General features: G+C 41.8%; 1 protein-coding gene across 2 annotated transcripts; it reads left to right on the plus strand.

Annotated features, from left to right (window-relative positions):
• Nucleotides 1–3,720: 3,720 nt before the first annotated feature.
• On the plus strand, nucleotides 3,721–17,532 carry lrrc39 (leucine rich repeat containing 39). Of its 2 annotated transcripts, none has more exons than XM_083970326.1 (8): nucleotides 3,721–3,822; nucleotides 6,401–6,744; nucleotides 8,234–8,390; nucleotides 9,460–9,596; nucleotides 10,743–10,888; nucleotides 12,103–12,255; nucleotides 15,175–15,365; nucleotides 17,287–17,532. In XM_083970326.1, exons 2-8 carry the CDS (start codon nucleotides 6,499–6,501, stop codon nucleotides 17,301–17,303), a joined length of 1,047 nt encoding a protein of 348 aa, XP_083826452.1. In that variant the 5' UTR covers nucleotides 3,721–3,822; nucleotides 6,401–6,498; the 3' UTR covers nucleotides 17,304–17,532. The 2 variants fall into 2 exon arrangements, with proteins under 2 accessions (XP_083826452.1, XP_083826453.1); XM_083970327.1 differs by lacking the exon at nucleotides 17,287–17,532 and adding an exon at nucleotides 16,297–16,322.
• The last annotated feature ends 7 nt before the right edge of the window (nucleotides 17,533–17,539 follow it).

Below are 17,539 nucleotides of genomic sequence, written 5' to 3' on the forward strand. Positions count from 1 at the left end.
GTCAGAGGTTCAAAGAGGTTCACATACCACCGTAGTTCCGACCATAAACGGCGATGCGGCTGCGTTATTCTCATGATTCGCAACGAAGGAAACGCTGGTCGGCTCGACCAGCACTTCCGCCACCACTAATAATAACAAAATAACGATAGAGACGGAACGATATATTTATCGAAAATGGGCCCATTAACAAGTGTGGGTAGCGGAGATTCATCCACATTAACGTGAGACTTTTTTATAACCAAATAGAAACTCCTCGTTGTCCCTTTAAATTTGAAACACATGGGAAAATGTTCCCAATGTATTTGACTGATGTACTGTATATTTGCATTTTTAAAATCTATTTAAACAGCCAGACCAGATGAGATCATTTCTGGCTGTTTAAAAAACACTGAAGAAACAAAAAACCAATCCAACAAAGTATAAATGAAACAGTAATCTATTTCAATTTTAAAAAAATGTTTTAAATTGCTTTATTTATATATATATATATATATATATATATATATATATATATATATATATATATATATATATATATATATATATATATATATATATATATATATATATATATATATATATATATATATATATATATATATACATACAGAACAATACAGTTTTGCGAGGGGTAATAGTTACAGGGTATCAGTGGGGTCTTAAAAAGTCAAAAATTTGAAAATCTAAATTTTAGGCCTTAAAATGTCTTAAATTTGTTGAATTATTGTGTTCAAGTCTTAAATCATTTTAGACAGGTCTTAAATGTTCTTATGCCCTCCATGGGCGAGTGTGAACCGGGAAAATCACAAAAACAGAAAGATCACAACCTTTGGTTGGTCAAAAACTACAAATCCCACAATTCTCTGCCTCAACAATAACAGTAGTTAGTGTAAGTAAGGGAGAGTGGAGCTGTCGGTGAAAAGAGGAAACAACACCACGTCTGGTCCTGTTCTATGTTGTTCGTTCACACCGTCACCGTTTATTCGTTACGTCCGCGGTGTAAAAGGCCGTAACGCAAAGACGCGATTAGGCGCGAGACGCGGTATACGCGACTTTTTTTTTTTTGCGACGCTACACGCGATTCTTTTATGGCGACGGGACCTTCGCGTCTTCGTCCTTTTCATCGTGTTTGGTGGGAAGACCCACGAGGGGCTTCCCACCAAACACGAGGAACGCTTTTTTTTCGCGCGAGCTTTTACGCGCAACCAAACGCGAGATACGCGAGTTAACGCTCGTTTTCACTCGTTTCAAAAAAAAATTCACGAGCCCGCCCATTTTCACTACAACAATTTTTTTTTTTTTTTTTTTTTTTCAAAGGAGGTTAAATCGGAAGCAACTGGACTTAGTTATTTGTCTGAAGACGTTTCACCTTCATCTAAGAGGCTTCATCAGTTCATGTAGCATCTGACCAGGCTGGGACTGGTCCAACTAACTGGTGTGGAGACTCAGTATAAGTCCAGTTGCTTTCGATTTAACCTCCTTTGAAATACTATGACCTGGACAAATGAGAATATGCACAGGCCTACAACAACATTTCTGCTCTCATCCACCATGGTTGAGGTCACAACGCTGCTGTAGCTGCTCTGGAAGTCCGAGACACTGAGGCCAAAGAGGAGCAGTGCGTCGCTGTGTCGGACTGTTTGGATTTAAGAAGCTGCACAGAGTCAGGTGAGCAGAAGCTGCCCCCCCCCCCCCTTCACCGTGGAACCGCTGCTGTAGCGGCACAGACACAGAGACAACATGGAGCTGTGTGACAGGTTGAGTTTTATTTATCATGATAATTACAGTTTTTCTCCTCAGTCGCTTTGGTGCTATTCTCAGATCAGAATGAAAGTTCTCATAACTATTAGTTCAACCTCCACAACATGTAGTCATTTGTCCACATCATAGTAGCAGTTTCTCCTTCCTCTGAACAAAGTGCAAATGCTTTTGGACATGTATCAGTTGCTCTCATACAATTCTCTGCTGTTTTACAACATTATCATTTGTTTATGTCATGTCAGTCAAAATGAACTATACTTTTGAACGCGGAATAGTCTTTCCCTATAAAACTAATAGTCCTCATTTCATTGCTTGAGTCATTACATACAAAATTGTTGAACTAGTTTTCATAATCTGTCAAACTAATTTTAAATGTTGGGAGAAGCACTGTGAATTCAATGATTCAAACATTTACAGTAAGGAACAACAGGTATGTATTCAGCACTAAACAATCTGCACTGCTGTCATTGTGTCAGGCATTACTGTAAGATACAGTGGGACAAGAACTTTTTACATTTACATTTAGACTTACACGGTACTGCACTACAGCATTTTATAAGTAGGAAGCACTTTGACAGTATTGTACACTACAGTAATAATGGTTGATGCAGTACATGTACTGTACATTACTGTAATTTTACTCTGCATCACATAGGATTACAAGACAACCTCACAGAGGTGGAAGAGACTGAGCCCATTACAAACAATGGCATAAGGTTGAAAGAGATACAATGTAAGGATGACATTACTGTATCTTTGGGAATATTGAATCTGTTTCAATCGCTACAACTGACAGAGTGATGTAGAATTGTAGATGAAAATGTGACTGGAACGTCTGGATGTGCAGGAATGATTTACAGTACTCTGTAGGTTCACTTACTATATGTACTGCAGCATTGTTTACGTAAAGTTGTACCCAAAGAGTGTTTCTTATGTTTGTTGTAGATGACTGTAGTGTATTTTTCCTTTGCACAACGCTGTGAACAAATCAGAATTGCAAAGAGTATAAGCAGTAGAAATGTGAAACATACATATTCAGTATCTCCACTAAATACAGTAATGTGTAACTTTACTGTAGTTTTCACATGGCTGTACAAGTAGTGTATAGTGCTGTCTTGAGCATTTTCAGGTATCATCACTTTGTGCATTGGAAAACATTTAGAGAATAAAGTGTCCTAATGAAAACATGACAAAGCCATGTGACCATCTTGTTCATAAACGATGGTGTCAGGACTTCTCATTTTGACGACACTGACAGTTTCATTGACATGAGTACTTGCTTTTGAGGGATGGACAATCCATTTTGAGCAAGTGACGCACTTTTGCAGGTTATCCACTAGGTTTTGCAGTTTGTGATAATTGTTCTGAGAAATGCACTAACTGTTGTGCAAATGTTAAGAGTGATGTGAGAAAAGCACCAAAGCGACTGAGAAAAACTGTAATACATACTTAGTAACAAGCCTGTAAGTTCAACAAATCAGTATATGCTACTGTGACTTAACTAGCCTAGTTAAATAAAAAGATGTAGTTTAATACCATAATATATAGGGCTGACCAAAGGCCAATTTATTTACTTCATGTGTCAAATATTTATTACTTGTTGCTACGACTCATTTTAGCTTCTTTCACCAAACTCCCATGATGCACTGAGCTCCTACATCCCATCCTTGTTCTGTAGGGCTGCTGCTGCTGTGTGTGGACCAGATGCTGCCGTCACCATGACAACATCCCAACGTGCAGGAGGACACGCGGTCAGAAACTCCAGAGGTCAGAGAGGAGGTGGGTGGTCCTCCGCTCTGATTGGCTGAGAGACCCCGACTCCTCTCCCTGGACCCAGGACCAGGACCGGCCCAGTCATGTGACTCTGAGTGAGGAGGAAGTAAGAGTAAGAGTAAGAGGGGGGGTAAGAGGGTAGGAGGGGGGGTAAGAGGGGGGGGGGGGGGGGGTAGATGTCGGTCACGTGACCTGGAGACTCTGACTAAAATTAACCAGCAGCTGATCTGATCTGAGGTCAAATTTCCGCAGCATGGACGACGACTGTTGCCGCTGCGCTGAGACAAGGTGAGAGCTGCTACACTGAGACTGTGTAATACTGCAGTACTACTACAATAATACTACAATACAATACTACTACACTGTAATAATACTACCTCACTGTTATACTGGAGTACCACAGTACTGCAATACTACAGAGCTATAGTAATACAACACTAACTACAACATGACACCAGTGTTCACCGACTACAACACAACACTGTGGTAGGGGAGACCGGGGACAGTTGCAACACTTTTTGCATTTGGCTCTCTTACTCAGAGACGGTTTGGATTAGACAAACCACATTTTTATACAATGAACTTACATTTGTCTGTTAATAGTCAACACAATTAATAGATGATTACAGAATCCACATTCTTCACAATTTGCATTTGAGTGTAAAAGGAGTCAGATGTTGCAACGGACCCCGGGCCTGGGAACAGTTGCAACATGTTACAAATACAATATATTTCATGTCTAGTAAAAGGATTATTATCAAAAATGTAAGTTCTATAGTGTTATTTATTCATCAGCTTTGATCAGATGGCAATTACAGTATAGATTTGTCTAGATGAGGAGGAATTACTGCATGTGCAGATGTCAATATTCAAACTGAAAAAAAAAGACTTTCAGTGACATAGGATGAATGGAACAATTTGTGAGAGAATAACTTTTATGTTGCCATTGTCATTTATTCTCTCATCATTTTAATATTAGCAATACAACAGTTAAAAAAAAATTAATGTTTTGTGGTCTGTTTTTATATTCATATATTGCACGGGGACAGTTGCAACGACTAAACTCCATGTGCTTGCTAAACAAAGTGCTCTTGATACATGCTAATCATATCACCTTAAAGTTAACATATCACTCCTTTAAACCATATAAGTTTGAGCAGAATCACAAAAAGAGTGACAACAGTTTTAACAAAAACAAAGCTCAAGAAAAAAATACTTTCATACCTCAAAAACAGTTTTTTTTGCAATAAATCCTGGAGCATCTTTTGAATTCAACTGATTTTTCTCTGCAAGGGGGGGGGGGGGGGGGGGGAATCCAACTAAGCATGTGCAGTGTGAGTATCATCACTCTAGCTTGTTCATGATTGGAGAAAAATGACATGTTGCAACCATCCCCTGTTGCTACTGTCCCCGGTCTCCCCTACTGTGTGATACTACTACAACACTGTACAGCTGTACTCTGATAATACAACACTGTAATACTACAGTACTACAATAACACAGTGGTGCTATGATAATACTACTGTAATTATACTGTAGTTCTACAACACTGTTAGATTACAGTACCACAACACTGTAACACAACAGTCCATTACTGTGATAGGCTACTACACAACAATAACACTACATTGTTATATCACTGCACTGTAATACTACAGCACTAATGAAAATACAACTAACAAGATACACTCAGAGTAAATGTACTTTTTTTTCATTCTGTGTAACTGACAACGTGAAGATAAATGGAAAATAAATCAAATCAAATAAATAACTGTTGTAATTTCACCAAAATGAGGATTTTCTGTTATATTGTAAATTTCAATTTTCCTTTATTGTCATCGAGCAATGAAGAAATATAGGTGAATCTCTCCCTAATCATTTTAAAAAGGATAAAAGAAGTATACAAAGAGTAATTTAAGATACACAATTCAATTATTAAATTAAATAACAATAGACTAACTTTACCAACCACATTATGTAATAAAGTTGCATTATAATGCACTTTTTGTATATAAAATGTAATAATTTTGCACGAAATGTAACAACTTATTACAAGGCAAGGCAAGGCAATCTCATTTGTATAGCCCGTTTTTACAAAATGCGGCAAAGTTTATTACATATTGCATTCAAGAATTTTATTACAAAATGTGAAAATGTATTACATTATTACAAAATGCGGCCTCAATTAAATAAATCATTTTTAACAGTTTTCTTTACAATTTATTTAGTAAAATAGAAATTAAATCAAAGAAATTAAATGTTTTGTACAATAGTTTTTTTTTTCATTCTGTGTAACTGATGACATGAAGATAAATGGAAAAAATCAAACAAATAAAATAAAATAAATCACTGACGTTTCGCCAGAACGGTGATTTTCTCTTATATTGTAAATTTCAGTTTTCCTTTATTGTCATCGAGCAATGAAGCACAACGAAATTTATGTGCATCTCTCCCTAATAACTTAAAAAAAAAAAGATAAATATATAAATAGACAAAGAATAATTTAAGATGCATAAAAAAACAAACACATTAATTTAAATAATACAAATAATAGATTAGGCCTTGTAGTGCCACATTATGTAATAAAGCTGCATTATAATGCAATAAATGTGTAATAAACCTGGCCGCATTTTGTTATAAGTTGTTACATATTGCATTATTACAAAATACAAGTGTTGCACTTTTTTATATAGAAAATTTAATAATTTTGTGCAAAATGTAACAACTTATTACAATATGTGGCAAAGTTTATTACATATTGCGTTCAAAATGTGGCCTCAAATAAATAAATAATTAAAAAAAAACTGTTTTCTTTACAATTTATTTAGTAAAATAGAAATGAAATGTTTTGTATTTGTTCCTACAGGATGATCAGGAGGAGAGCGAGGCTGCAGCTCAGAGGTCAGAGGTCATCTCGCCTGTGCCCCCGTGCGGCGCTGTGACGTCATCGTCGTCGTGGTCACCATGGTGGGGGGCGTGGTGGTGTGCGGCTCCATCGGCTCGGTCAGAGCTCTGTGGGAGACCCGGATCAAGAGGAGGAGGGAGGAGCAGGACGAGGAGGAGCAGCAGAGGAGGAGGAGCGGCACCGAGCGGCGCTCCAGACTCAGCCTGGGGGTCTGGGAGGACCGGGCCGTTCTGGCTCGACTCAGACAGAAGCTGCAGACCGAGGACGGACGGCTGGTGCTCCGCATCGAGCAGGAGGAGTGGAAGGTATCTACAGATTATTGTCCTGGTCCTGTCTTCGGTCTGATGCAGGGGCGTAGCTTAGGGTTAAAGGGATAGTTCACCCTAGAATGATATTTCGCTCATTATCTACTCACCCTCATGTTGACTAAGGGCTGGAAGAATTATCAGAGTCCACCGTCCCTTCTCTTAGTTACAGGGGGTCTCGGCGTAGCAGTGCATTTCAATACAACGGTTGCAAAGGGACACCGGAGCTCTTCGTAAAAAAACACACACAAAAAAACATCCAAATACCTCCATGATGCTCGTATGTAATGTCCGTCTTGTGCTGAAGCCCCAAATTGCGTAATTGTCCCGAAAAAAAATTAAATAAGTCTATATTTTAAGCTTGTTTGTAGCGGAAGCTTCTCGTCTTCTTCTTCTTCTCCTATTCCTGGTCCGTCCAAATCTCGCGTGATTCGCATTAACCACAATGACGCCGGCGCAAATTACGCGATAGGGACGGTGGACTCTGATAATTCTTCCAGCCCTTAGTCAACATGAGGGTGAGTAGATAATGAGCGAAATATCATTCTAGGGTGAACTATCCCTTTAAACATTTGGGGGTTGGGGGTTAAGATATCTGTCTGTATAGGGATTTTTTAAAGCAAAAAAGTCAGCGTATGCATGGAAAAGTGCAAAATCATTAACTTTGATAAAAGGACAAGGCTTATTTACCTCTTTATTTTGTCATTTTCATATTCGTTACAGTAGTAAAATTAACTTAAAGCAGAAGTAAGGTGAATGTTTGTGTTAATATAAGTCTTAAATAGTTATATCTTCCGACAGCAATCACTTACAGAGTGTTTGGTCTGAAACACGGGTCTGTCAGTCACTCTGCTCTGCTCTGCGCCGAGGAGAAAACGTTCCTTGTATCCTACAACCTTTATCCAATGAGGAGAGAGAACGGCAGTTGTTGTGGTGATTAACACGTTTATTCTAACAGGATTCATGCTTATTATGAATTCACAGATAACCTAAAGACAATTTGTGGTTTGTTTGTTTGTTGGCCTTTTGGCTCTTTTCATTATGTTTCGACCAATCATGACCAGGGAATACCACATCATAAAATAATGGCGTAACTAATGGCGCTACTTTTTTCAGTAATGAGTAATCAAAAAAGTTACTGTTTCCCCTGTTACAACGCCGTTACTGTTACTGACAATAAAATTGTTGAAAAACATCAATCAGTGTTTCTCAAACCACCAGACGACGTCCTCAAATGTCCACAAACCAAAGAGAGACTCAGTTTATCGTCATAAAGGAACAAAGAAACCAGAAATATTCACATTGAAGAAGCTGGAATCAGAGAATTTGGACTTTTTTTCTTTAAAAAACTACTCAAACCGATAATTAGATTATCTGAATAGTTGACGATTAATATAATAATCGATTATTGTTCGATTAATCCAGTAATTTTGTTTTTTTTATATCATAAATGACGCCCTTGGTCTGATGCGAGTGTTTGTCTCTGCAGGTCCTACCGGGCTGTCTGGTCCAGCTCAACCAGGTCCAGGAGTGGCAGCTCCACCGGACCGGACTGCAGAAGATCCCTCACTTCATCTCCAGCTTCCAGAACCTCCTGGTGCTCGATCTGTCCCGCAACGGCGTCTCTGAAATCCCCAAACAGATCGGTCAGTAGTAGCTCCGACAGGTCAAAGAGGGGGTTTAGACATGGGTGCAGATCTGAAAAACATGAATTGTCCCCCCCAATAAAAATACCCCAAACTATTCAAAATGTAACAAATGTATTTTCAGACTTCACATTCCTCACATCTAAAAATAAATGATTAAAATGGTGGAACAAACAATGTTTGACAAATATATTTCTAGGGCTGACCCGATTATTATATTTTGATAATTGAAGCTTCGCGTACATAAAATCTATCGGGGGGGGGGGGCGTAGCGGAAATAATGAAAGTAATGGCAAACAAACACTGCATATCTCATAAATCAAGCAGGTTTCCAGGATGCCAAGTCGCCTACTCATTTTAATAATTTAATAATTAACAATTGCCGATGAGAACCGGTGTCAAAAAGGAAAAAAGGAAGAAAAAAAAAAATCGATCACGGACTTAAAGATCGATTACCATGGCAACGAACGAAGCTTCGAAGCTTCGATTTTTTTTGGGTCAGCCCTTTATATTTCTGACTCCACATCCCACCTCTGGTCTCCTCCACTACGATGCAATTGAATGTCTAGTTTCTTACTCAGATGCTGATGACATCAGCAGGCTTTAAAAAAAACGACCCCCTCAATCTTAGGGCTTCATATTTTTGATATTCATCCATATCAATTAATCATGTATAAAGTTCCATACACACTGGGAGAAAAGGAAGATGGTGAGAAGAATTGGGGATCTGGGAGGGTCGGTGGGAGGCGAAAGATAAGAACGTGAGTAGATATTATATGTCCGAGACCCTTTAAATTATAATTTACTACTCTAACAGCAGTGATATTGGCTGTTGGCTGTTTAGGACAAATAAACAAGAAAGGTAAATGATTCCCTGTGCAGGACTTTTTGAATGATATGCCGAGACTCTGCGGAGTTGTGATTTATGGCGGCATGGTATGACAAACAAAAAAAAAATCACTTTTGTGTCCCCCCCAATCCTGGCATCGGATCTGCACCCCTGGGTTTAGAAGACCAACCCTGTAGCCGGTCTCATCATGTGTCCTCCTGGTTCTGGTTCTGGTCTCAGGGATGTTGACGCGGCTCAGAGAGCTGATGCTGAGCTACAACAGAGTCCAGGTGGTTCCCGAGGAGCTGAGCGGCTGTGAGAGTCTGGAGAGACTGGAGCTGGCCATGAACCGGGAGCTGGACCACCTACCTGACCAGGTACAGTCGACTTATGAGTAAAATAAATTATTGGCTGTAAGATCAGACTTTTAGTGAAGTGTAGGACTGAATCTTAAAGGAATAGTTCACCAAACAATGAAATCCAGTCATTATCGACTCACCCTCATGCTGATGAATACTCCGGAGTAGTTTTTTATTCCTCAAAGTGCATCTGGAGACCCGGGAGGCCGGTTCCTAGTCCAACCAGAACTTTATATGAGAGTAATAGGGCCCGACACAAAAATGTCCATAAAACTACACAACAACCATTTAATATTCCTCCACACTGCTCGTCCACTGCAATCCAAGTGTCCTGAAGGGAGATAGTCCAGAGTTTACTGGAAACGACGTCATTTAGGCAAGTCCGGTCGAGAGCGCACACCAGGCAAATTCAATACAAGACTGTTTAGGCTGTAAAAATGTCCTAAATGATGTTGTTTCGAGTAAACTCTGGACTATCTCCCTTCAGGACACTTGGATTGCAGTGGACGAGCAGTGTGGAGGAATATTAAATGGTTTTTGTGTAGTTTTATGGACGTTTTTGTGTCGGGCCCTATTACTCTCATATAAAGTTTTGGTTGGACTAGGAACTGGCCTCCCGGGTCTCCAGATGCACTTTGAGGAATAAAAAACTACTCCAGAGTATTAATCAGCATGAGGGTGAGTCAATAATGACTGAATTTCATTGTTTGGTGAACTATTCCTTTAAGTGCCGGTCTCAGAGTCGAGTTACCACAGTACTATGTGCCGTAAACTGAATTTTAGACGATGTCACTTTCAAGTCGACCCTTATCTAAGAATATAGAAATATCTCAGTGAGTTAAATGGCCAATTGGATTCAACTGGAATCTACATAATAATACAAAATATACATTTCCCTCATCAAACTCATCAAATACACAATCCAACAACTCCACAACGCTCTGGTGGACAAGTTGTGAGCTGCACATTCACCACGCTATGAGATAATAACACAACGTTACCACACAGAGTTGTTTTAGAGGGAAATGCAGCGACTGCTTGATGAAAAACTGTCCCTGAAGGCAACACGTCACATCAGCGGTTTTGCATGAATTTCCCTCTATAACAACTCTGTCTCTGGTCCAGCTGCTGGTCTCAGGTCTGTTGTGTGTCCCCTCTCTCTAGTTCAGACACCTGAGGAACCTGCAGCACCTGGATCTGTCCATGAACGACTTCACCGGCATGCCGGACTGCGTGGTCGCTCTGCCGGCGCTCGAGTGGCTCGACATGGGAGGAAACCGACTGCAGTGTTTACCTGAGGACATCCACAGGTGGGTGGTGGTGGAGACACAGTGTGAGCCCCCCGCACTCTTTTTACTTTTATTTATACATCTATTCTTGGACTTTTGCCTACATATTTGTATTTACACATGTGTAGAAACCTCAGGCGATGTGGCCTACGTTCTTTGGACATTATACAGATGCAGATCCTGAGAGTGAGAACAGAACTGGGCAAAAAGGCTTTTAAAGGCTTTTTAATCTTTTCTTTTTTAAACATTTTCTTAAACTGAGACATACTTATACAACTTTTCAGTTCCTTGCTTTGTGAATGCCATAATTTTACACCTGCAACAGAAATACACATTTGTTTTAGGCTTAGCCTAGCAAATGTATGTTTAAAATCAAGCTTCAGTCTGTTGTCCCCTTCCTCCAGTTTGAACAAGTTTTGTAAATATTCTGGTAATGAGCTGTTATTTGTTTTAAACATTATTTTTAAGGTCTGAAGTTCTATTATATCAGCCACTTTCAACAAACCTGCAGAAATAGAAAATCTATTTGAGGGTTCTCTATTGCCTGCCTTGAAATTGACTCATCTTGTAACTCTGGGGGAATTTATAGTTATAACAAGGAAATTAGCTCAATAGGATCTTGTGATGTTGAGTCTTGTGTGTTTGGTGTAAACATCTTGGCCAGGTCACTCTTGGAAAAGTACGACGGTGTATTAGGGCCACGTTGAGGAAAAAAACAATACACACAGACTTCAAGAATAAAGTCGTACATTTCATACGAGAAAAAAAGTCATAACATTACGAGAATAAAGTCGTACATTTCCTACGAGAAAAAAGTTGTAACATTAGGAGAATAAAGTCGTAAATTTACGAGAACAAAGTCGTACATTTCATACGAGAAAAAAAGTCATAACATTACGAGAATAAAGTCACACATTTACGAGAATAAAGTCGTACATTTCATACGAGAAAAAAAGTCATAACAGTACGAGAATAAAGTCGTACATTTCCTACGAGAAAAAAGTTGTAACATTAGGAGAACTAAGTCGTAAATTTACGAGAATAAAGTTCTTTATTCTCAAAGCTTGTGATTTTTTATTTGTCAATGTGGCCCTAATACTCCGTTGTAGAAAAGAGTTTTTTCAATCTCAATTAGTTTTTTACCTGGTTAAATAAAGGATATTGATTGATTGATTGATTGATTGATTGTCAGCCAATCAGCAGCGAGGTGTGTGTGTGTGTGTGTGTGTCCTCAGGATGGAGAAGCTGCACACGCTGTGGCTGCAGAGGAACGAGCTGGAGAGACTTCCAGACAACATCAGCAGGATGCAGAGTCTGGACACGCTGGTCCTCAGCTGCAACCGGCTGAGGGACATCCCCTCTCTGATGGAGGACATGTCCAAACTCAGGTCACTGTCCACACACACACACACACACACACACACACACACACACACACACACACACACACACACACACACACACACACACACACACACACACACACATGTGAGTCCCCATAAGTCAGAGTCCCCATAAGTCAGAGTCCACATGAGTCAGAGTCCCCATAAGTCAGAGTCCCCATGAGTCAGAGTCAGAGTCCACATGAGTCAGAGTCCCCATAAGTCAGAGTCAGAGTCCCCATAAGTCAGAGTCAGAGTCCCCATAAGTCAGAGTCCCCATAAGTCAGAGTCCACATGAGTCAGAGTCCCCATGAGTCTGAGTCCCCATAAGTCAGAGTCAGAGTCCCCATAAGTCAGAGTCCCCATAAGTCAGAGTCAGAGTCCCCATAAGTCAGAGTCCCCATAAGTCAGAGTCCACATGAGTCAGAGTCCCCATAAGTCAGAGTCCACATGAGTCAGAGTCCCCATGAGTCTGAGTCCCCATAAGTCAGAGTCCCCATAAGTCAGAGTCAGAGTCCCCATAAGTCAGAGTCCCCATAAGTCAGAGTCCCCATGAGTCAGAGTCCCCATAAATCAGAGTCCACATGAGTCAGAGTCCCCATAAGTCAGAGTCCCCATAAATCAGAGTCCCCATAAGTCAGAGTCAGAGTCCACATGAGTCAGAGTCCACATAAGTCAGAGTCCCCATAAATCAGAGTCCCCATAAGTCAGAGTCAGAGTCCACATGAGTCAGAGTCCACATGAGTCAGAGTCCCCATAAGTCAGAGTCCCATTAAGTCAGAGTCAGAGTCCCCATAAGTCAGAGTCAGAGTCCACATGAGTCAGAGTCCCCATAAGTCAGAGTCAGAGTCCACATGAGTCAGAGTCCCCATAAGTCAGAGTCCCCATAAGTCAGAGTCCCCATAAGTCAGAGTCCACATGAGTCCGAGGCCCCATGAGTCAGAGTCCACATGAGTCAGAGTCCCCATAAATCAGAGTCCACATGAGTCAGAGTCAGAGTCCACATGAGTCAGAGTCCACATGAGTCAGAGTCCCCATAAGTCAGAGTCCCCATGAGTCAGAGTCCATATGAGTCAGAGTCCCCATAAATCAGAGTCCACATGAGTCAGAGTCAGAGTCCACATGAGTCAGAGTCCACATGAGTCAGAGTCCCCATAAGTCAGAGTCCCCATGAGTCAGAGTCCACATGAGTCAGAGTCCCCATAAATCAGAGTCCACATGAGTCAGAGTCAGAGTCCACATGAGTCAGAGTCCACATGAGTCAGAGTCCCCATAAGTCAGAGTCCCCATGAGTCAGAGTCCACATGAGTCAGAGTCCCCATAAGTCAGAGTCCCCATAAGTCAGAGTCCCCATGAGTCAGAGTCCCCATAAATCAGAGTCCACATGAGTCAGAGTCCCCATAAGTCAGAGTCCCCATAAATCAGAGTCCCCATAAGTCAGAGTCAGAGTCCACATGAGTCAGAGTCCACATAAGTCAGAGTCCCCATAAATCAGAGTCCCCATAAGTCAGAGTCAGAGTCCACATGAGTCAGAGTCCACATGAGTCAGAGTCCCCATAAGTCAGAGTCCCATTAAGTCAGAGTCAGAGTCCCCATAAGTCAGAGTCAGAGTCCACATGAGTCAGAGTCCCCATAAGTCAGAGTCAGAGTCCACATGAGTCAGAGTCCCCATAAGTCAGAGTCCCCATAAGTCAGAGTCCCCATAAGTCAGAGTCCACATGAGTCCGAGGCCCCATGAGCTGGGCCGTAAAGTATACCCCCGCAGCCCCCGCGAGGCAGGGGGGCCCCGCATGCAAGTCCCCATGAGCCAGAGTTCACATGAGTCAGAGTCAGAGTCCACATGAGTCAGAGTCCCCATGAGTCCTCCATGTTTTTCAGTTCAGTCTGATGCAGTGATTGATTAACATCTGTATCCAGTAGGGGTTGCACAGACTAGTCGACTAATCGACTAGTCGACTTTACTGCTCCACAATGACGTTTTCAGCTTGACGTCGACTAGTCGCTGATCATGTGACAGTACAAGAGTAGCGGCTTGAAACAACAGCTGAGTGCGCTGAATGAAAAAAATACGAGCGCCGTCAAGCTGGATAGAACGATCTCGTACCAGACAGGAAGTCGGGCACAGAAAAGGCGAGAGAATCCGGTCAATTTTCAAAATAAAATAAATGATGATTAGTTTGCTTGTCCGTCTATAAATATTTATCAGTTGCGTCTGCACACAAGACACACATCCATACAGCGCTAGAGACAGACCTGTGTGTGTGGAAAACCGAGTAGCCTACAGACGGGTCGATGTTTGACCGGCGCGGAGAGAGCAGGAGAAGCTGCTGCCTGCGAGACGCCAAGCGCGGCGCGCCTGTGAGGCGCTGCGCTGCCGCGGGCAGTGTGTCCGGCTGCCGGCAATTAAAAAAAAAAAAAAAAACTCCGCTCATATCGACAGCTTTACGTCGCGCACAACAACAACAACAACAACAACCAACCAGGAAAAAAAGCTGTGAGTGAAACTGGGAGTGAGCAGGACTGTGATGGTGACGAGGCCTGTGTGTCGTTTCCCTCCCTAATTGTTTAACGGACAGTAGCTACAGTATTTTCTTTTGTACTTGTAGCTATAGGAGTGTATGTTACAAAAAAACAAACTGATTTACAGCTTGTTGTTTATAAAGCTGCTGTTCTGTGGACTAATTTCTGTGCGTGAGCTGTCAGTCAGTGAATACAGATTGTTGCAAAGCTTTTCCCTCCTCCTGTGATTTTAGTTATGATGGGAAAAATATGAATGACGTCATCAGCGACTAGTCGACGTCGACTCGACTTTCATAACATTAGAGTCAACTTTAAAAAATCTGAAGTCGTGCAACCCCTAGTATCCAGATCAGTTTTAACTCAACTCTCCAACGACCTCTCTCTCTCTGTCTCTGTTCTGAGCAGGTTTGTGAACTTCCGGGACAACCCGCTGATCCTGGACGTGGCGCTGCCGTGCGAGGAGAAGGAGGAGGAGGAGGGGGAAGAGGACGACGAAAAGGACGACAGAGAGATGTTTGGACGAGAGTTCATGCACATGTACATCAACGAGTCCAGGAAGAGGGCGCAGGCCGTGCTGAACATGCACCGCGTCAACCGTTAGTACCAGAGTCCACATGAGTCTGCATGAGTCCACATGAGTCAGAGTCTAGGAGTTGAAAGTCCTCACAAAGTGGACTCCGCTAGTCAGGGTTAGTCCATATGAGTCAGAGAGAGACCACATGAGTCAAAGTCAGAGTCCCCATGAGTCCACATGTCAAAGTCTCAGAGTCAGAGTCTTGAGTCGACATGAGTCAGAGTCAGAGTCTACTGTCGGAGTCAGAGTCCACATGAGTTCACCTGAGTCAGAGACCAGGAATCCAAGTCTCGGAGTTGACGTCCACATGAGGTGGACTCTGGTATTCAGGGTTAGTCCACATGAGTCAGAGTCAGAGTCAGAGTCATAGACTGTAAAAAGAATGGACGTAGCATCCTTGACCTCCCCCATTGGTTTTGGGGAGTCGTTTTTGTGACTCAAATATGGCGGCCTGAACAGCGCCATGTTGGATTGGCCGGCCGAGAACCCGCCCACTGGCCTCGAAGCAGCTGTCCACGGAGCTGCTCGGACCTGTCACTCAACGTTTCCGCGCCCTAATTGGCCAGAGTTTTAACCTAATAACAGTAAAACGGTAGAGTTAAAAAAAATTCACCCCCCTCAGAGTGTGTGCGGGGGTAGAAACTATCGATTGAGACAAAAAAACGTTCTGACACCAGGCTTTTAACATGTTTATTGAGGATGTAAAGTCGGCGATTTTAACATGGGGGTCTATGGAGAATGCTGCTTTCTGACACCAGCCCCCAGAGGAAGCCGGGGGGATTGCAGTTTTTTGAACGCAGAAGCTTCACTTCTCAGACCCACAACTGCCCCCTTGGTCAGAGTCCCCATAAGTCAGAGTCAATTTTCCAGGTGGTCTCAGCTGTGTCCTGTAAATCTTCCTCCATGTTTGTCAGTTCAGTCTGATGCCGTGATTGATTAACATCTGTATCCAGATCAGTTTTAACTCAGAGCTGCTGGGATTCGAACCAGTGACGCGAGGCTGTGATCAAAGAACAACCCACTGACCCACTGATCCTCTGACCGGTTCGAGTCCTGGACACCTGGACTCTGGACGTTTCACAGACGTGTGAAACTTCTACAGTGATTACTAAACAATTATTAATAATCAATAACAATTAACGGACCTCAATTCAGTGAAGTGGTTTCACTAAAAGTTTTGTTTTTGATTTATAACTAATTTGTAATAAATCTTAAAGGGATAGTACATTTTGGCAAATTTGCCCATCCCTATAGTCATAGCAGTAGGTTTGTTACCTTTAATTGTCGGTGCAAGCTATTTTTAGAACGGCGGAGCAGAGCCATAAGCTGCTCAGAGCTACGCTACGGAGGCTCATTATGGGATTTCTTGGTTTCCCTCATCAAACTCATCAAATACACAATCCAACAACTCCACAACACTCTGGTGGACAAGTTGTGAGCTGCACATTCACCACGCTATGAGATAATAACACAACGTTACCACACAGAGTTGTTTTAGAGGTAAATTCAGAGACTGCTTGATGAAAACTGTCCCTGAAGGCAACGTGCATCAGCGGTTTTGCATGAATTTCCCTCTAAAACAACTCTGTGTGGTAACGTTGTGTTATTATCTCATAGCGTGGTGAATGTGCAGGTCACAACTTGTCCACCAGAGCGTTGTGGAGTTGTTGGATTGTGTATTTGATGAGTTTGATGAGGGAAACCAAGAAACCAAGAGCCTCCGTAGCGTAGCTCTGAGCAGCTCACGGCTCTGCTCCGCCGTTCTAAAAATAGCTTGCACCGACAATTAAAGGTAACAAACCTACTGCTATGACTATAGGGATTATGGCAATGGACCAATTTGCCAAAATGTTGAACTATCCCTTTGATAACAGACTAATTAGGTCTAATTTTTCATTTCTTGATGCTGATTTATTGACGAGTTTCTGTTCTGAACGTTTCAGATGATTCTTCAGATTAAAAGAATCGTCGCTGCGTCTCTTCATCTTCTTCCTCTGCAGCTTTGTCAGTCGAACAGATTTTTACGTCATGTGACAGTTTGTCATGTGACCGCTTCACCTGCTGCTTCCTGTTGTTGTTGTTGTTGTTGTTGAGACTGGACGACACCGAACAACAAAGAACTGAAAACGCTTTATTAGAAACTTTACAAAGACTGGACAGATTTCAGTTTAATGATGATGATTCTCACACAATAAA

This window comes from Trachurus trachurus, assembly GCF_905171665.1.
Source record: "Trachurus trachurus genome assembly, chromosome: 4".
In the NCBI taxonomy this organism is placed as follows: domain Eukaryota; kingdom Metazoa; phylum Chordata; class Actinopteri; order Carangiformes; family Carangidae; genus Trachurus; species Trachurus trachurus.

Coding starts and splice junctions, on each gene's coding strand:
- lrrc39 (XM_083970326.1), top strand. CDS start 6,499: ATGGTGGGGGGCGTGGTGGTGTGCGGCTCCATCGGCTCGGTCAGAGCT. Junction 6,745..8,233: donor TCGAGCAGGAGGAGTGGAAG/GTATCTACAGAT, acceptor TTGTCTCTGCAG/GTCCTACCGGGCTGTCTGGT. Junction 12,256..15,174: donor GAGGACATGTCCAAACTCAG/GTCACTGTCCAC, acceptor TGTTCTGAGCAG/GTTTGTGAACTTCCGGGACA.